Source organism: Geotrypetes seraphini, chromosome 6 (assembly GCF_902459505.1).
Source record: "Geotrypetes seraphini chromosome 6, aGeoSer1.1, whole genome shotgun sequence".
NCBI classification, from domain to species: Eukaryota; Metazoa; Chordata; class Amphibia; order Gymnophiona; family Dermophiidae; genus Geotrypetes; species Geotrypetes seraphini.
This window is the reverse complement of record NC_047089.1, coordinates 52,430,504-52,451,541: the sequence shown is the minus strand read 5'-3', so window position 1 is coordinate 52,451,541 and position 21,038 is coordinate 52,430,504. Positions and strand designations below refer to the sequence as shown.

The window sequence follows — 21,038 nt, the reverse complement described above, 5'->3', positions numbered from 1 at the left end:
GGGAAAAAACCCCCCCCAACAAAAAACACCAATAACATCCGAGGTTAAAACACACAAAAACAAGCCATTAGGATATGGGGGGGGGGGGGGGTTGGGGGGGGCAGCATTCTTATATCCAGCAGAGCAGTGGGGCACTCTAAGGGGCCCTGTAGTGGACTTTACATAAAAGGAATAGAGGAACTGAGCTTAGTCAAAGATGAGTGCATAAAGATGAAAATTAGATAATTTATGGTAAGCTGTCAGCAGGAGAGACATGAGAAAAACAGTAAGGGACAGATATCTTTAGGTGTTCACAATGTAGATGTCCACAGATTAAGGCGTCCAAATAAAGTGGATATAAAGCCCAATTAACAACTTTAACAAGCAATAATTGAAAGTTAGACGTCCAAAGGCTGGACGCAATTCACAAAATAGGCATCCACAATTTCATGGATACCCATCGGAAAAAGCTGCGCCTAATGGGATAGATGTGGGCGAGGTATGGGTGTGGCTTCAATATAGACATCCATTTACAGAATTGCCTGCCACTCAGCATCCTAATGCATCTACCTAATGCCTACTTTTGTAGGCATTGCACAAGCAGGTCTATTTTTGCAGTCTCCAATTCTAAATGAGTTTTATACAGGGGCATCAATACCTCCTTTTCCCTTACATCTTCCTATGCACCTTTCTAGCTTTTGCTGTCGCCTTTTCTACCTGTTTGGTCACAGTAAGATCATCACATACTATTGCACTCCTCTTTTGTGCACAAAAGTTCTTCATCCCCTAAATTGTACCAGTCCCTTGGGTTTTTGCAGCCCAAATGCATAATCCTGCATTTCTTAGCATTACATCTTAGCTGCCAAATTCTGGACTATTCTTCAAGCTTTGCTAGGTCCTTCCTCATGTTATCCACACCACCAGGGGTGTCTAACCTATTGCAGATTTTAGTATCATCTGCAAAGAGGCAAACCTTGCCAGACAGCCATTCATCAATATTTTTTTTCAAAAATGGTAAAAAGAATAATAATCAGACCTTACAGCACATCATTAATACCATCCCTTTCCTCAAAGTGAGCTCCATTTACCAATACCCTCTGTTGCCTTCTACTCAACCAGTTTCTAACCCAATCTATCACTTTGCAGCCCATACTGAGGGCACTCAGTTTATTTATTAGACATCTGTGTGGAACCATATCAAAGGCTTTGCTAAAATCTAAATATACCACATCTAGGGCTCACCTTCTATCCAACTATCTGGTCACCCAGTCAAAGAAATGAATTAGATTTGTCTGACAAAACTTGCCTCTAGTGAAACCATGTTGCCTCAGGTCCTGTAATTCATTGGATTGCAGAAACTTCACTCTTCTCTGTTTTTTTTTTAAAACATTTCCATTAATTTACTTACCATTGAAGTCAGACTTGCCAGTTTGTAGTTTCCTACCTCTTCCTTACTTCCACTTTTATGGAGACGGACAACATCCACCCTTCTCCAGTCCTCTCGTACCACTCCTGACTCTGCTTCAAGTACATTTTTACCAATTTCTTTATAGTGTTTGTAATTCAGACTAGAGAAAATATCTGCTGGAAAAGACATTCCTTTTCCTCCAGAATATAGTTATTTTAGAGTTCATAATCAATATAGTAAATAAGTGATGTCTCTAGGAAGACATATTGAGGGAGGGGTGGAAAGGCAAATAAACTATTGGGAGGTAACCTAAGTGATTTTTCTGTACATCACACTGCATCACAGCTCTCTCCTCTTCCACATTTAAATTGGCTATGAAAGATAATAGGAAAAGGTTCCAATAGTTGATTATGCACAAAGAAACCCCCATTCAGTTTCAACCAGCCAGTAAAACTACCATCATAATTATTTGATGGTGGTATTCAATTAATTATTCTACATAAAAGTGAAGTCTGGCATTTGTACAGGATGGGATAAAATTTCTAAATAAACCCCACCCCTCTCATTTCTGTAACAGCCACTCTGCATTCTCTGACAATGGAGCTAGGACATAAATATTAAAATTGTGGCATGATTTTTATTTTATTCCATTTTCTATACCGTTCTCCCAGGGGGGCTCAGAACGGTTTACATGAACTTATTCAGGTACTCAAGCATTTTTCCCTTTCTGTCCCGGTGGGCTCACAATCTATCTAACGTACCTGGGGCAATGGGGGGATTAAGTGACTTGCCCAGGGTCACAAAGAGCAGTGTGGGTTTGAACCCAAAACCTCAGGGTGCTGAGGCTGTAGCTTTAACCACTGTGCCACACTCCCCCCCAAACACACTCTGCGCCACACACTCTCAGGAACAACACACGTTCCACCACGACACTAAGGCAACTATTATATAAATGATGACTAACGTTAGGTGCCTAGATCAGTGTGCCTAGTTGATCTAACTTTATTGTTTAAAAGGCTTAATCAGTGCTAAGAATTGGCAATTAACAACTTGTAATTGACATTAATTGCACTTAATTGGATGGTAAGTGCCTACCAAGATACCACTTTGAGGTAGGCACCTAGTACAAGGTACCTACTAGAAAGTAGGCATGGACAGATCATAGGCACACTCATTTAGACCTGGCATAAATAGGGTTTGCCTAAGCCCACATTAAGTGTCACTAAGTACAATTCTATAAAGTGTGCCTTTTATAGAATCATGCTTAGCGCTACACTACTCGGCACCTAACTTTTAGGTGCCATTTTTAGAATTTCCCATAAGTTCCAATATTACTGGTCCCAAATATGCCCCCCCCCCCCTTTTACAAAACCAGAAAAGTGTTTTTTAGCGCCGGCTGGCGCGCTGAATACTCTACTCTGCTTCCGACACCCTTAGAGTTCCTATGAACATTGGGAGCAGCGCAGAGCATTCAGCGCGCCAGCCTGAGCTAAAAACCGCTTCTGCACTTTTCTAAAAAGGAGGGGGGGGGGGGAATGTTGAGCCACTGCAGCATTTTTAGATCCCTCATGTTGGGACTTTGTATCAGTTTCGTCAATCTCTCTGATCTCATTCTCTACTCAAGATCTGGCAAATTATTTTTATAGCAAGATTAGTAACTTGCAATTGACTCTGAAGCCAGTTCAGTCTGCATTATCTCAAACTGATAGATCTCGTACATCAGAGTAAATCGCAGTTCTCTATGTAGTTCATTCTTGGCTTTTAATGTACCTTTTATTCCCACAATCTCTATGATGATATCAATTATAAGACCCATTAATGCTCCACATGACCCACTGCTGCCTTCTAGCATACTGAAGTGACTAGGAGTTGGGGGGGGGGGGGGGGGGGGGTTAGTTTGATCCATGGCCACATGCCTTACAGCTGGAAGAAGGCTTCCATATATCCTCGAGAAGGATTCCAAACTGAGTACTTCCATCTTGTCCAACTATCATCCCAATAGCAAATATCCCATCTATTTCTCAAATTCCAGAACAAGTTGTCTCCTTACAATTTCATGATTATTTGGATATATTACATCCACACCAAGCTGGATTTGGACAGTATTGTGATACTAATGAAGGAGTCTGGGACTGGTTTTCCTAAGTGTTGAACCAAGTTTTCTCTTTAATAAAATGCTGAATTATGTTTAGCTGCAGACCTAACTTATCTCATGTTCTAGCCTGCCTGCACTGGGTGTTAGCTTGGACATTCAAACTTCTTATGGCTATCTCAGCATAAATGACATTTAACAAAAAGACTGCAGGGCTTAGATAAGTGACCTGCTAGTGTGAGCTTAGGACCAATGATTGTTAAGAAAAGTAACACGTGAAAAGTTTTTTCTAGAATTCAGTTGTATAGCCAGAACAATGTATAAATATCTCTGTAACTTCCTATTTTCGGGACTTCTGAAGCCAGCTTGGGGCTCAGGGTTCCGCATATGCTGAATAAACATCTGTGCTTTCTTCAAGTCTCTAAGTTTTGTGGCTGCCCAAAGTGACCTTTCACTAAGACTGCATTAATTGGGCTCATTGCCTTCATGCAAAGCAATTTGCATCAGGACAAAACAGTACTTTTAATATCATTAGATGTAATGATAGTTTTTGTTAAGGTTGATCACTCCCTGTTACATAACAGATTACAGAATTTTGGACTGTCGGGAAAGATTTGGGATAGGGTTCACTCATCTATCTGTCAGGATATTCTCAGTATGCTGGCACAGGAAGAATCTCAGGTTTATTTTGTCCCCAAAGAGCTCAGAATGGGTTACAGGTTAAATATATATCATTTCAGTACAAGTTTTTATCCTAACTTGGCACATACTAGGGGTCTAATATTAATACACATAATATACAATTTACCGGTTACAATTTTCCATAGTTATCCTTACAGTACATGGTTTTCAGTACAAGTATTATCCTAATTTGACAACATGGACAGTTTACAGGTTAGATTTATCATAGTTACAGGGCAGGATTTTACAAGTTTTCCTTACGTGACACATAGGGCTAGATTCACTAACCCCCGATTCTGTGTCCGATTGAATGCAGGCTGACGAATTCACAAAAGGCCTGCATACAAATAGGGATGATTGTTGACATGCCCCCCCACACACACTGCATGGATCAGTCTGCGCATATGTCTAAAAGTAAATTTTTTACTTTTAAACAGCCCAGCAAGCCCGTGGTTTTAACCCGCTTTAAACCCACAGGTTAAAACCAAGGGCTTGCAGTGCGGGGAAGACAGATCAGGGCTGAGGCGGGGGCAGGCAGGAGATCAGGGCTGTGACGGGGCAGAGAGCAGATCGGGGCAGAGAAGCAGGATGGCAGAAGGCAGGGCAGTCGGAAAGGACCTCAGCGACTGGTCCTCAGCAGTCGCTTACTTTGGATCAGCCAGCCCAGCCGGTGTTGCTTTTTTTATTTTAGTGAATCACTTCCTGTCTGCATTTGAATACCGTTCCCCCTCATTTGCATGCACAGATCGGAGGATGATCAGGGCAGAGGTTAGTGAATCTGGTTGGAGGGAAATCGGGTCTCAAAGGGATCGCAAACCGATTGGTACACGATCGGTTTGCTTAGTGAATCTAGCCCATACTGGCTCTGGTACCAATATACATTTCTTTGTAGTCCATGGGTCAAGGGCAGGGGTAAAGGTGAAGAGGTGTATTTTTATTGCTTTTCTAAAGTTGAGGAGTCCTTCAAGAGATCTGATCTGCGGGGGTAGTTGATTTCAGTGGCTTGGTATGAAGTGGGAGCAGATAGAGACAGGTTGCTAACCATCTCCAAGGTAGAGAGAATGAGAGGGCACTCTCTAAAGCTAAAAGGGGATAGATTCCGTACAAACGTAAGGCAGTTCTTCTTCACCCAGAGTGGTAGAAAACTGGAATGGTCTTCTGGAGGCTATTATAGGGGAAAACACCCTCCAGGGATTCAAGATAAAGTTAGACAAGTTCCTGCTGAACTAGAACTTACGCAGGTAAGGCTAGTCTCAGTTAGGGCACTGGTCTTTGACCTAAGGGCTGCCACGTGAGCAGATTGCTGGGCACGATAGACCACTTGTCTGACCCAGCAGCGGCAATTCTTATGTTTTTATGACCAAGGGGCGTTTTGAGGCGTATTTCATTCTGGGAGCGGAGGGCCTGGTTCAGCACATATGGAGGAAGTTTAGCCATCACGTAGCCCAATGCCAGGTAGTGCAACGATTTGAAGCTAGCATCAGGCCCTTGAAGACACATTTGGCTACAGCCAGCCAGAGAGCTGACGCTACAGCCTGGGAGACAGGGTCGCAGGCACAGAGGTTTTTTAGAAGCCTGATTGCTGCATTTTGAACATGCTGGAGATGTCATGGCATGTCTCAGGGATCTGTCCTGGCTCAGTATCTTTATGTCTCCACTGTTGCACCTTATTCAGTCATTAGATTTTGACACCATTTGCATAGGCTGATGACTTTCAAATCCTGCTTGCTTGGTTACCTCTAGTCCTCAAGACATTTACATTGTTAAAAACATGCTTGGTTTGAACTGGTTATTTACTAATGAAATGAAACGTAATCCTGAAACCTCAAGCACACATATAGAACAGACTGCTAAGCCCTCTCCCTTCCCTTCTACATCGCAGGGGTTCAGGCGCCTATGGTACAGTCCATAAAAATCCTAGGTGTGATTACAGATCCAGCCTTGAACTTCCAATTGCATATCTCTTCAGTAATCAAACACTACTTTTTCAAACTATGATTCTTTTGTCTTCTACTTCAGCGACCTCCACTTAGAATATTAATCCAGGCCCTGGTTATCAATACTTTGGATTACTGTTACACACTTTTATATGGTCTGAGAACTAACAATATTAGACAATTACAGCCCCCATCTCAAGAAGACATTGAATGCTTGAGCGTTTGGAACATCATTGGTAAACTACACCAAAGTGTACGTGTTTAGTTATTAGCAAAGTATGTTAATTTTCTGTTATTTTCCACAATAAAGTGTAGATATTGATGGTTCATTTAATAAAATACTGCTAAATTTTTTGCAAGTCATTTTATCATTATTTTATGACAGGAGAATGTTTTCCTATTCTTTTGTGGCTGTAACACTGTACGAGGAGCCCCTGAACAGTTCTCAGCCCAACTAAGAAGAGAATGTGGAGCCACACACTTTTATTGACATTTTTCATTTCTGTGTGGAATAACTTGTAAGTTTCATGGCTCCATATCATTCTTTTCTTGGTTGGGCTAACTTTTTAGCTGCCCCTCTTATTAGTGGTGGTCTAGAGAATGACACGGGGAAAAAATGTGTCCCCCGTCTCCGCCCTGTCCCCGTAAGCTCGTCCCCATCCCTTCCCCATAAACCATCTGATCCCATAAAGTATAAAAAGAAACAATATTTTATGCAATTGTCATTTTATAAATCAAAGTTCTGGCTGCTGAACTAGAGAAAGATGTTCAGCTGGCAGGGCTTTGTTTATAAATTTTTATCAACCCAATTAATATTCTACTTTATCCTAAAGCAACAAAAAAAAAAGAAAATAAATAGAAATTTTTTTTCTACCTTTGTTGTCTGGTTTCTGCTTTCTTCACCTTCACCTCATTCAATTGCTTCCATCCACTATCTGCCTTCTCTCTGCCTCTTCCATTTGCTCTGTTACTGTGCCTCTCCCTTCCATCTCTTCCCCCTCCCCTCCCCCCCATTGGTATGGCACCCATCTTCTTCCCTCCATTCCCCCATAGTCTGGCATCTCTGTCTTCTTCCCTTCCAGCATCTTCTCCCCACTCTCTCTTCCCCATTTCCCTTCCAGCATTTGTTTCTTTCCATCCCCCTTCAGCACCCCTCGCACAGTCCGAACATCTCCCTCCCCTCACCTTTGTGGCACAATTTAATTTAATTTGTTTAAGCAGCCGGAGCCTTGAAGTCACATGTGCGGCTGCCAGAACAAAGCTTCTCCTCTGATGCAACTGGAAGTTGGATCAGAGTAGAAGTTTTGTTCCGGCAGACGCACACGCGACTTCAAGGCTCCGGCTGCTTATACAAATTAAATTAAAATGTGCCACGAAGGTAAGGGAAGGGGAAAGGAGGGAGATGCCAGGATAGCCGGCAGCGGTGGCAGTGATCGGTAAGTAGACAGAAGGTAGGGGGCTGCGCGTGATCGGTGACCATACACGTTCCCTCCCTTAACTTCGGAGACAAAGCCATTCATCGCTCCATGGGGCAGTAGATGGCCTTGTCCCCATAAACGTAATGAGCACTTTATTTTCATCCACCATTTCGGCAGGTTACCCACGGCTAGCTGCGGGTAACAGCCACTTTGTCATTCTCTATGGTGTTCTAAGGAATCCAACCCCACTTGTTATAATAAGCATATTGGAGACTGTGTAATGTTATTTCTGTACCGATTTATTGTTCTTTTTCAATAAAACAGACTTGACATAAAATGTCTTTTTATCAATGTATCATTGCTGAGTGTGAAAACATAAAAGTTATAAATATAATACTATGAAATTTGCCCAATTAAGTATATATAATAGGAAATTTTAAGAAAAACTGAACTTTATGTAATCAGTGGCTTTGAGGGACCCCAGGATAGGCTTTAAAAACATTTTTAAAATTATTTTCTGATCAAGCACAATCAAATTCATGGGAAAAACTCCAATTCATACAGTTTTTCCAACTTTATGAGGGGGCGCTGAAAAGTCCTCAGCCCAACCATGAAGTGAATGATGTGGAGCCATGAAACTTACAGTTTATTCCACACTTTTTGTTTTATTTCATATCATTGAAAAGAAAAGTGTCAGGAAAAGTGTGGAATAACTTGTAAGTTTCATGGCTCCACATCATTCTCCTCTTAGATGGTCTGAAAACTTTCCAATGGCCCCCTCATGTTGTTTTTTTTTTCTGGACAACCCTATTAAGCACAGTTACTTACCATAACAGGTGTTATCCAGGGACAGCAGGCAGATATTCTTGACTGATGGGTGAAGGCACCGACGGAGCCCCGGTACGGACAATTTTAGAGTGATTGCACTCTAAGAACTTGGAAAGTTCCAGTAGGCCGCACCGCGCACGCGCGAGTGCCTTCCCGCCCGACAGAGGCGCGCGGTCCCCAGTTAGGATAAGCCAGCTAAGAAGCCAACCCGGGGAGGTGGGTGGGACGCAAGAATATCTGCCTGCTGTCCCTGGATAACACCTGTTACGGTAAGTAACTGTGCTTTATCCCAGGACAAGCAGGCAGCATATTCTTGACTGATGGGTGACCTCCAAGCTAACAAAAAGAGGGATGGAGGGAAGGTTGGCCATTAGGAAAACAAATTTTGCAAAACAGATTGGCTGAAGTGTCCATCCCGTCTGGAGAATGCATCCAGACAATAATGAGATGTAAAAGTATGAACTGAGGACCAAGTAGCAGCCTTGCAGATTTCCTCAATAGGAGTGGAACGGAGGAAAGCTACAGATGCTGCCATAGCTCTCACTCTATGGGCCGTGACAGAACCTTCCAGTGGCAGTCCGGACTGAGCATAACAGAATGAAATGCACGCTGCAAGCCAATTTGACAGCGTACGTTTAGAAACAGGACGTCCCAATTTATTCGGATCAAAGGACAGAAAGAGTTGGGGTGATGATCTGTGGGGCTTAGTACGGTCTAAATAGTAAGCTAAAGCCCGCTTACAATCCAAAGAATGAAGAGCCTGTTCTCCAGAATGAGAGTGAGGTTTCGGAAAGAAAACAGGCAGAACAATGGATTGGTTGAGATGGAATTCAGAGACAACCTTAGGAAGAAACTTTGGATGTGTACGCAGAACCACCTTGTCATGATGGAAGACTGTGAAAGGTGGATCAGCAACTAGTGCATGGAGCTCACTGACCCTCCTGGCAGAGGTGAGCGCAATAAGAAAAAGTATCTTCCAAGTAAGAAACTTGAAAGTGGCGGTAGCCAAGGGTTCAAATGGAGGCTTCATTAGAGCAGACAGAACCAAATTGAGATCCCAGATCACAGGAGGGGGCTTAAGAGGTAGTTTCACATGAAAAAGACCCCGCATGAATCTGGACACTAAAGGATGAGCTGAGAGAAGTTTCCCCTGAACTGGCTCATGAAAAGCAGCAATAGCACTGAGGTGGACTCTGATGGACGTAGACTTGAGACCAGAGTCAGATAAGGAAAGAAGATAATCCAACAAGGTCTCCACTGCAAGGGAAGTGGGATCATGATGATGAAGAATACACCAAGAAGAAAACCGTGCCCACTTCTGATGGTAACATTGCAGAGTGGCCGGTTTCCTGGAAGCATCCAGAATAGACCGAACGGGCTGAGACAGAAGAGAATCATGTGAAGTCAGCCCGAGAGATACCAAGCTGTCAGGTGCAGAGACTGGAGGTTGGGATGCAGAAGGGTCTCCTGATGCTGCGTAAGCAGAGAAGGAAACAGTGGAAGAAGAAAAGGTTCCCTGGAACTGAGTTGAAGTAGAAGGGAGAACCAATGCTGCCTGGGCCACCGTGGAGCAATCAGAATCATGGTGGCTCATTCCCTCTTGAGCTTGAACAAGGTTCGTAACATGAGCGGCAGAGGAGGGAAAGCATACAGGAACAGATTGGACCAATCCAGGAGAAAAGCATCCGCTACCAGACGGTGAGGAGAGTAGAGTCTGGAGCAGAAGTGGGGCAGCTGATGATTGTGAGGAGCTGCAAAAAGGTCCACCTGAGGAGTGCCCCACTGAGCGAAAATGGACTGGAGAGTCAAAGGATCGAGAGTCCATTCGTGGGGCTGGAGAATTCTGCTGAGTTTGTCCGCTAAGGAATTCTGTTCCCCTTGAATGTAGACAGCTTTCAGGAATAAGTGGCGAGCTGTGGCCCAAGACCAAATCTTCTGGGCTTCCTGGCACAAGAGGCGAGAGCCTGTCCCACCCTGTTTGTTGATGTAGTACATCGCAACTTGATTGTCTGTGCACAGTAGAAGAACCTGAGGAAAGAGAAGATGTTGGAAGGCCTTGAGGGCATAAAACATCGCTCTGAGTTCCAGGAAATTGATGTGGTGCTTCATTTCCTGGACTGTCCAAAGACCTTGAGTTTGAAATTCGTTCAAATGAGCTCCCCAGGCATAAGGGGAGGCGTCGGTGGTGATGACAAGTTGATGAGGAGGTAGATGGAACAGAAGACCTCTGGAGAGATTTGAGGATATCAACCACCATTGAAGAGATTGACGAAGAGATGATGTCACAGATATGTGTCGTGAGCAAGGATCCGTCGCTTGGGACCACTGGGTAGCTAGGGTCCATTGAGGAGTGCGTAGGTGAAGACGTGCAAGGGGGGTGACATGAACTGTCGAGGCCATGTGACCCAAGAGTATCATCATTTGCTTGGCAGAGATGGAACGTTGTGGAAGCACCTGCTTACAAAGATATTGAAGAGTTTGAAGACGGTTGGACGGCAAGAACGCTCTCATCAGGACTGTGTCCAACACCGCTCCAATGAATTGAAGTCTTTGCGTGGGGATGAGATTTGGGTAGATTGATCTCGAATCCCAGGAGTTGTAGAAAAAGGATGGTCTGGTTGGTGGCCAGGAGTACTGACTGAGATGAAATGGCCTTGATTAACCAGTCGTCCAGGTAAGGAAAGACCTGAAGGTGGTGAGAGCGTAGAAAGGCAGCCACCACAATCAGGCATTTGGTGAACACTCTTGGAGAGGAGGCAAGACTGAAGGGTAGCACCTTGTATTGGTATTGGTAATGACAATGATTGATCAAGAAGCAGAGATACTGTCTGGAGGCCAGATTGACCGGTATGTGAGTGTATGCTTCTTTGAGATCGAGGGAGCATAGCCAGTCGCCGTGATCGAGAAAAGAGTAAAGAGTGGCCAGAGAAAGCATTTTTAATTTTTCCTTGACCAAGCATTTGTTGAGATTGCGAAGATCTAGAATTGGTCTGAGATCTCCTGTTTTTTTGGGGACTAGAAAGTAACGGGTGTAGAATCCCTGCCCCTTTTGATCCAGAGGAACTTCCTCTATAGCGTTCAGAAGGAGGAGGGATTGAACCTCCTGAAGAAGGAGGGAAGACTGAGGAGTGTTCAAAGCAGACTCTTTTGGTAGACTTTGGGCCGGAAGGGTCTGAAAGTTGAGAGAGTAGCCGTGGCGGATGATGTTGAGGACCCATTGGTCCGAAGTGATAACTTCCCACCGGCTGAGAAAGTGAGACGGCCACCTATAGGTTGAGGTAGGTGGGTAGATGTTTGGACGCTGGCTATGCCCTGGAGAATTAAGTCAAAAGGGCTGCGTAGGTTTTTGCTGTGGAGGCGGCTTCACAGGTTGTTGCTGTGGTGGTCTAGGAGTCTGACGTTGTTGTTGACGTTGACGCCTAGTTTGCTGGGGAGCTGATGGCAATGGACGAGCCACATAATGGCGTTGGTAGGCCGACTGCTGTCTGAAAGGCCGTGCCGGTGGAGTCTTCTTTTTTGTTTTGAGGAGAGTATCCCAGCGTGTCTCATGGGCGGAGAGCTTTTGGGTGGTCGAGTCCATGGATTCCCCAAAAAGCTCATCCCCCAGGCATGGAGCATTAGCCAACCTATCTTGATGGTTGACATCAAGCTCGGATACTCTAAGCCAGGCAAGGCGGCGCATGGCCACAGACATGGCCGTTGCTCTGGAGGTAAGTTCAAAGGTATCGTAAATGGATCTTACCATAAATTTACGGAGTTGGAAAAGAGAAGACGAGCATTGGTGGAAAGCCTGTCGTTTCCGCTCAGGAAGGTACTTTTCAAAGGAAGCCATGGTGGTAAGGAGATGCTTAAGATAAAAAGAAAAGTGAAAAGCATAATTACCAGATCTATTGGCTAGCATTGCATTCTGGTATAACCGCTTACCGAATTTGTCCATGGCTTTACCTTCTCTGCCAGGAGGGACAGAAGCATATACACTAGCTCCCGCAGACTTCTTAAGCGTAGATTCCACAAGCAGTGATTCATGTGGAAGCTGTGGCTTATCGAATCCAGGAATAGGAATTACTTTATATAATTAATCCAATTTACGGGGAGCTCCTGGGATAGTCAAAGGAGTCTCTAAATTTTTATAAAAAGTTTTCCTCAAGATGTCATGAAGAGGGAGTTTCAAAAATTCCTTTGGAGGCTGGTCAAAATCAAGGGCATCAAGAAAGGCCTTGGATTTTTTAGACTCAGCCTCCAAAGGAATAGAGAGAGATTTGCACATGTCCTTCAGGAAAGAAGTGAAAGACGTGGAATCATGTTTGGAGGATGGATCAGGAATAACAGGATCATCCTCATCCGAGGAACACTCACCCTCAGACCTGAGTCACCCCACAGATCAGGGTCCCTAATATGGGAGCTACGGTCTCGAGACTCCAAAGTAAAGGGTTCTAGGTGTCGGGATTTGCGTGCCGACTTACCCGACCTCATAGATACGGTACCGGGAGATGTTACCGACTGCAGCGGTGCCGAAGTCTGCACCGACTGATGCTGGGCTCTCGGTTCCGGTGCAAGAACTGGCATCGATATCGATGAGGCCGAGTGAACCGGTACCGAGACAGTGGACGCAGACAATAAAGGTTGCTCCACTGCCGGCACCGGCGGCTCAGACCGGACCGGGACCGGAAGGTTCGGTGCCAATAGAGCAGTTGTTGTAACTGCTCCTTGAGCTGCGTTTGTAGGATGGCTGCAATGCGCTCATCCAAAGAGGGCACCGGTACCGCCTTTTTCTTTTGCGGTACCTGCGGTGCTGCTTGACGCCCCGAAGATGAGGAGCCCAAGGTCGAGGGACTCACCTCGATAGGGGCGGAGCGCTTCCGCGGGCGCCTCACGGTTGGCAGGACTGGGCTCGCTGCAATCGAGACCGGAGGACGCTCCAGCGGGGAAGGCTTCTTAGCCGGCTTACCTGGATGTTGCGACGCCGGCACGGTATTGCGCGGTGTTGACGAAGTGGGTGCCGACTGCGATGGGGCCGATGCCGGTGTCGATGCCGCAGGATCGGACATATCGGCACCGAAGAGTAATCGCTGTTGTATCTGGCGATTTTTTAATGTACGTTTTTTTAACGTGGCACAGCGGGTGCAGGTGGAAGCCTGATGCTCAGGACCCAGGCACTGTAAGCACCAGTTGTGCGGGTCCGTGAGGGATATAGGCCGTGCACACCGCTGGCACTTTTTAAACCCTGGCTGGGGGGGCATGAAAGTGAAAACGGCTTCTGCCAAATCGAAGGCCGAGGCCTCGATGGTGGCAGTAGGCCCCGCCGGGGCAAAACCGAAATGAAGAAAAAAATAAAGAAATAAACTCTCGGGTTTTTTTTTGTTTTTTTTAGAAAAAGAAAAGAAAGAAGGGAAAAAACTCCCAAAAAGCTTTCGCGAGCGGGAAGGCGTATAAGAAAAAATTTAAACAGCCTTTGAAAAATGCGACTTCTTAGCTCCACGGAAACTAAGAAACTGGGGACCGCGCGCCTCTGTCGGGCGGGAAGGCACTCGCGCGTGCGCGGTGCGGCCTACTGGAACTTTCCAAGTTCTTAGAGTGCAATCACTCTAAAATTGTCCGTACCGGGGCTCCGTCGGTGCCGTCACCCATCAGTCAAGAATATGCTGCCTGCTTGTCCTGGGATAATACATACATACAAACCCCCCCACACACACACACACACAATTTGAAATGCCTGTATATGAATGCTAGATATCCAAAATTAACATGAAAGAGTTAAATATATAACACTGAATGAAAACGTTGTTATAATTGGTATCTTAGTTAACTGGGTGCCAACTTCACGAGCACTGACACCATTTTTATTAAGCACAGCTATTCCATCTATTACTAAATTTTAAATATTTGGAAATTTAGTGAATTCCCAATTAATCTTTGAACACATTTTGGAAGTGATTCAAAAAGGCTTTTATATGTTGAGGCTTTTGTGTTCTGTAAAACATTACTTTAATGATAAAAACCTTATATACAGTACGTTAATACATGCATTATTTATCTCCAAACTGGAGTATAGCAACATAGTACTGTATATGCGGGTTATTCCAATGCTAATCTTAAGTGATTGCAAACTATTCAAAACATGGTACTTAAGCTGCTTGGGAATTATAAAACAAATTGATCATATTACACCATTATGCTTGAAATATTTATTTAATTCATTTTCTATCCCATTCTCCCCAAACATCATTGATTAACAATAAAGTATAGAATTATATTTAAAATACTGGCATTGATTCATATGTCCCAGATTCTATAAACAGCGCCTTAAGGTAGGCATCTAACTTAAGTTGAAAATGCCATTCAAAACTGACTAAAAATGGTTTTAAAACAAAAATGTAGGCGCCTATTAGCGCCTAAAAAAAAGTACCAGAATCGAGCCTATGAAGGCATTTTACAATGCCTAACACCATTGTAGGAGTGGCTAATGCCAGAAGAAAAGAAATGTTCAGGATATTACTTGAAAATGAATCAGAAAGAATGATAAATTATTGAAATGAATGAAATGACTAAGAAAACATATGGAAGAGATAAAAACTCAATGAATTGAGATTCTGGAAATGACTTTAAAGATATTAGCATATTTATTTATTTATTAAAGAGCACAGAAACAGTATGAAAAATTAGAATTAGAAACAATGTGAAGAATATAAAAAAGAAAAAAGAGATTAGAATAGAGGACACATTTGGGTGAGCCAGTGACAAGTGCTGCCACATTGTACTGCAGGAATCAACAAGCAGACAAGTGGCATTCTGAGATTCCCCTTGTGTCTTTTAAAAGTATTACAAGCTGCTTCATAAAGCATGATAATGCCAGAATTGCCATTAGGCACCATAAAGCACCAATGTAGGCACAATTCATGTCAAAGGGAGGCGCCGGAAATGTAGGCCTTGAAAATCCTGGTCTACATTTATGGCACCTACCTTTGCTGAAGGCACAGTTTTATAAACAGTTGCCATCATGTGATTGACACATGATTAGCGGCTACGTTTAAGGGAAGGAGGAGGCTTAGTGCTTAGAACTATAGCTTCAGCACCTAAAGTTATGGGTTCAAATCCCACGCTTGTGACCCTGGGCAAGTCACTCAATCCTCCGTTGCCCCAGGTACGTTAGATAGATTGTGAGCCCACCAGGACAGATAGGAAAAATGCTTGAATACCTTATTATAAAACCGCTTAGATAACTTTGATAGGCAGTATATAAATACCTAAAATCAAATACCAGCAAATAAGGTGACCACTGACAACAGTGCCATTTATAGAATCCAGGCCATTATGCCACAGAATCCAGACCACAGAGCTCTTCTGTGCTTGTCACATGCTTTTTCAGACACCATCCTCATCTCTACCACCTCCACTGGGAGATTCTATTTTATGTATTGGTATAGTGCTGAATATGACTAGCAGCACTATAGAAGTGTTCTAAAAGTATACATGCATAAGATGCAGCCATTGGTTTTTCTAGGGGAAAGGAATGAATATGTGAAGCCCAAACTAGGTAAAATCTGATGTCAACTAAGTAAACATGTTTTCACAGAAAGGGCATTAGACAGATGGAGCAACCTCCTATTAAAGGCAGTAGAGCTAAAACCAGTAGCAGAATCAAAGATGGGAAAAATCCAGGAGATCCCTAGAAGAGTTAAATAAGACTGGTCAGGATCTACATTGCTGCATCAGGAATAGACAGAGTAGTTGGACTTAGCAGTCTTTATCTACACTCATTTCTCTGTTCTTGTGCCAGAGCATGGTGTTAAGATTACACTGAGCTCCTGTCAGCTCTATGGATGGCACTCTTCACAAGAATGTGGATGCCAGCCTGGGGTCATGGCTGAATCCCAACACATGTTGCACACACTGAGCTGCTGAAATTTTATTTCCAGGAAGAATCTACCATGACTCATCTAGGATTGTATTCTGTGGCATATTTATCTGTCCAGTTATCTTGTATATCCATAGCATGGAAACAATTTATTTTTTTTTTTATTCAGTTTTTACCTACTGCCTTCCTGGCACCCAGCCATCTGAAGTGGATTACAAAAATAAAAACATCTATTAAAATATCAGAGAAGAAAAGCAAAGTTCCAGTTATTTTCTTACTTAAGAATAGCCTTATTGGGTCAGACCAATGATCCATCTAGCCCAGTAGCCCATTCTCAAGGTGGCCAATCCAGGTCCCTAGTATCTGGCCAAAACCCAAGGAGTAGCAACATTCCATGCTACCAATCCAGGGCAAGCAGTGGCTTCCCCCATGTCTTTCTCAATAAGACTATGGACTTTTCCTCCATTAAATTGTCCAAACCTTTCTTAAAACAAGCTATGCTATCCGCACTTAGCACTTCATTTTCATGAGATCAATTTATTGATACAAGAACCCGATATGGCCACCAAATGCAAATTTTCTTATATGTGAAGTATATCAGACCTTCAGAGCTAGTACATTTTCATAAGATTTTACACACCATAGAGACATAGGAAATGACGGCAAATAAAAGTCACCATCATCATCATTGGTCCAATATCTCTACCAGAATCAACAGACTTTATATTTTACTTTTTTTAAATTAAATTTTACAATTGAGAAGTCAGATATTCATCTTTCAATCAAAGTGAGGCAAGAAGACCGTAATCCAACATGAATCATGTTTCATATAAAGTTGTGTCGAGGAGTGTCCTCTTTATTCCATGCCACGCCACCAGTCTAGTGAGTTGGACAATAATTGATAAAGGCAAAGAGGCACCTAGGACGTATGTGCCCTTATAAAATTAGCAAGAACATTAGTAGAATGAGTGCATTCATACAGTAAAGGTATTGTTAAGACTAGTATAAACCCAGTGCTAATCAAGTTGTTCATAAGTCATAAAACTGTCACAACTTACCAAAAACAATTTTCCTCAATTGGCCGTCATTTGACAATAATTTTTTGGACCTCAGCATGACTCATTTAACACAGGGATCACAGCCCGATGACTCACTCACCTCATTATGGGTCCCTATTTGTAGCATTTATTTTAGACATTTGGGCCCGGATTCTGTATAGGACGCTGGTCCCGGGCGTCCTATACAGAATCAGGCCTACACCCGCCCAAAGTTAACCCGATTCTGTAACCGACGTCCATGTTGCAGACGCCGGTTACAGAATCGGATTTAACATGCCCATCCCCCCTCCCTGGATCCCCCCCCCAACGGCCCCCCTGAAGATCGCCGGCAAGAGGGTGCCCAACTCCTCCTGCCAGACCCCCCAAGGCCCCTCCCCCCGATGATCACCGGCAGGAAGGAGCTCAGCCCTTCCTGCTGACAGAACCCGACCCCCCCCCCCCCCCCGATGATCACCGGCAGGAAGGAACTCAGCCCTTCCTGCCAACAGATCCCCCCCCCACCCCCGACAATAGCAGCAGGAGGGTACCCAACCCCTCCTGTCGGACCCCCCAACTGCCCTCCCGAAGATCGCAGCAGGAGGGTACCCAACCCCTCCCGCTGATCCCTCCCAACGGCCCCCCTAAGATCACCAGCAGGAGGATGCCCAACCCCTCCTGCTGGAACCCCCTCAATGAACCCCCCACCCCGGAACCCCCCTTATCCTTACCTGCAAGTTGGACCGGATGGTTCCTCGCATGTCCAGCCAACAGGCCTGCCTCCGTCCAAATGAGGCAGGCCTGCCCCTCCCCTGCCCAACCCACAGGATCCTAGGGCCCGATTGGCCCAAGCACCTAAGGCCCCTCCTATAGCGGGAGGGTATGAAAGAATAAAGTTATTATTATTACCCAATCTGTCCACCCATACAGTCGTGTAGCGAGGGTGAGAGGCCCCTCCACAATCATCTGCTCCTTCCCCCCTCCCACCGCCATGCACACACGCCCCCACCCCACACCTCTTCAATGTTCCCAACACGAGCATTGACCCCAACCTGCTGCCCGCACCAGCACCAGCTCTTCCCCCGACATCACCTCCTAGGCGCGGGTCCAGGAAGTGATGTCAGAGGGAGAGCCAATGCTGGCACGAGCAGCAGAACGGGGGTCACTGCTCACGCCAAAGAGGTACGGGGAAGGGAAGGGGAGTGCATGTATGGCAGTGGGGGGGAAGGAGTGGGAGATGGAGAGGAGAATGGGTGCTGGTGCCCCCATCAAGATGGTGCCCAGATGGCATCATAGCAGTGTCGGATTATTTAGAGCTCTGGGCCGTAGTAGAAACTTCTTCCGTGGCTTGGTAAAAGAGGGGGGGGGGGGGTGTTAAATTTGATTATCTGCAAATCCAAAAGAATTGCATCAATATATCCCTTACATGTTTTGAAATGATGACTTAAGATATCCATGTTAGTGGCTTACTTGAATGCATGTGCTTCTTTTGAAATTCAGTTCTCACGTCTATTTTCAAAACACAGCTCTGAAACAGCCAGGGAATATCTTTTTTTTTTTTTTTGCTATTCTGAAAGCACAGTATACATAAACTTCAGACAGCTCACCTAGTTTTAAAATGCATTAAGCTGTACAAAATGCAATTAACAGGAAAGAAAGACAGCATTCCTATTTCCTAACCTTATGTGCAAAATTATACCTGTATAATTTTTTCTATTTCAAATAGCTATTTATGTGCAGTTGCTTTTGCAAGTTTAATTCAAATGTGCATTATTGCTAATGTGTGACTGTGATAACAAAATTATGCATAATAGCTCATTAGCTATGTATACACAAAAAAATGCTCTTAGAAACACAATTATGCAAAGCAATTAACTACATTTCATTGAGCCCCTATTAAAAGTTTTGTCAGAAAGCTTTACATGCTGGTTTCCTACCTAGCTTATTTGCATATAATTTGTGGCAGCAGCTAAGAACACTTTGATCTACTAATTCTCAATCCACTCCTTGGGCACATCTAGCCAGTTAGGTTTTCAGGATATTCACAATATAGAAGAGAGAGATTTTTATATACTGCCCAGTAGTCTAGTAAGGGAGGGGGCGGAACACCCCTGATGCCATTTTGGTGGGGTTGCCAACACCTCTTCACCCCCATGCCAAGCTCACACCCTCCCTTCTCCCCCATATCTCTTTAAAAATCTTTGCCAGCTTGAGCAACTACTCTAGCCTGCTGCTTGCACCAACCTGGCTCCCTCTGAAATCACTTCTGAGTTGTGGGGCCAGGAAGTGACATCAGAGGGAGCCAGGTTGGTGCAAGCAGCAGGCTAGAGTAGTTGCTCAAGCTGGCAAAGATTTTTAAAGAGATATGGGGGAGAAGGGAGGGTGTAAGCTTGGCATGGGGGTGAAGAGGTGCTGGCAACCCCACCAAAATGGCATCAGGGGTGTTCCGCCCCCTCCCTTACTAGACTACTGGGCAGTATATAAAAATCTCTCTCTTCGATATTGTGAATATCCTCTTAGATTTAAAGAGGTACAAGGGTGGGAAGGGAGGGAGCTGGGGGTGTGGTGGAGAGGAAGGCAGTGGGCTGGTGTGGAAGGAGTGGGGGCACCACTGATACTGCCTCCCTTGAATGCAAACCTATCTACTGCATATTCATCTTGGATATTCTGAATACTTGACTGGATTGAAAATAACTGGTTTAATACTACCAGCAATAGCATACCTTCTGCAGGCTTTAATAGTCTGTTCTCCTAGGCCAGTTAGCTTTTATTTTTATTTGCATAAAAGATGCAAAAGTCTAAATATTACATTATTGGTTGGGGCCATTTACTATCAGAAAGTGGAGGTTAATACCATTGAGATGCAATGTCCTTTGTACAAAATTAGGTCCTGCAACAACTAATGCCGTTAAGGCATTAGTACAGGTTAATTTACTCAATTACTGCCTTGGATTAGGATGAAGTGCATAGGACTGTGAAGAAATGAATACATGTTTGTAACATGGAATTAACTATGGTTATGATTAACTTTATTTAATATGCCTCCTCCTATGAATGTTGCAGCCTACTTTTAGGACTACCCAAGGAAAAAAAAATTCCTACAAATTCTGTACTCTGCCAAATAACATTGCACCTTCACCTGAATTTTACAGCAAATTAAATTCTAACCAGAAATTGTTATGTTATTATTGGAATTCGGTGCTGTGTATTTTTCAGATACTGTAGTAAATTCCAACCGCGAAAAACAAGTTTTAGCGGCCAAGAGCACATCAAAATGATTGCTCAGAAAGACACAGGGACTAGGAAGGGCCAATAAACTTAATTCGACCTCTTCCCGTGGGCCAAGCTAAATCAATAGTAGAAAGGCTAGACTTGGAAGGGGAGGAGGCGAGAGAAGAGCCCCTCTCGGTGGACAGGGTTGAAGCTGGAAGCCTCCGCACTTCTGGCCCCCCGGCGATGGCGAAGGCACTGCTGCTCGATCCGGGCTGCAAGCGGAGGGGCGATGGCTGCCCCCTCTCCCCGCAGAAAGTTGGGCTTCCCTAGGAGTTCGGGCACGCGGCGGAGCGGATCTAGCGGGGGATCGACCATGAGCAGCCAGAGGAAACCCTCCGTGCCGCGGCTGCGGAGATCGCTGAGCGACCAGCTGAGGGATTCTACCTCCAAGGCGTGGGACCTACTGTGGCGAAGGGTCAGAGAGCGACGATTGGCAGGTCAGTTCCCTCCCTCCCCCTGGTGTCTCGCGCTGTGGGCGCGAGCTGACGATTTGCGCGAGCCGGGTCACCTTGGCGGGGGCGGCTCTGTTTTGC

The 21,038-nt window shown here is 44.6% G+C and overlaps 1 protein-coding gene across 4 annotated transcripts in view; it reads left to right on the top strand.

Moving 5' to 3' along the window:
* Nucleotides 1–21,038, top strand: part of STARD13 (StAR related lipid transfer domain containing 13) — a 406,771-nt gene that overhangs the window by 130,643 nt on the left and 255,090 nt on the right. For 2 of the 4 annotated variants that reach the window (XM_033948075.1, XM_033948074.1), the window contains exon 1: nt 20,613–20,942. The exons of the other annotated variants lie outside the window; for them this stretch is intronic. In XM_033948075.1, the coding sequence (XP_033803966.1) occupies nt 20,735–20,942 (208 nt within the window). In that variant the 5' untranslated portion in view covers nt 20,613–20,734. Of the gene's footprint in view, nt 1–20,612; nt 20,943–21,038 lie in introns of those variants that run through there. 4 annotated transcript variants of the gene reach the window in all.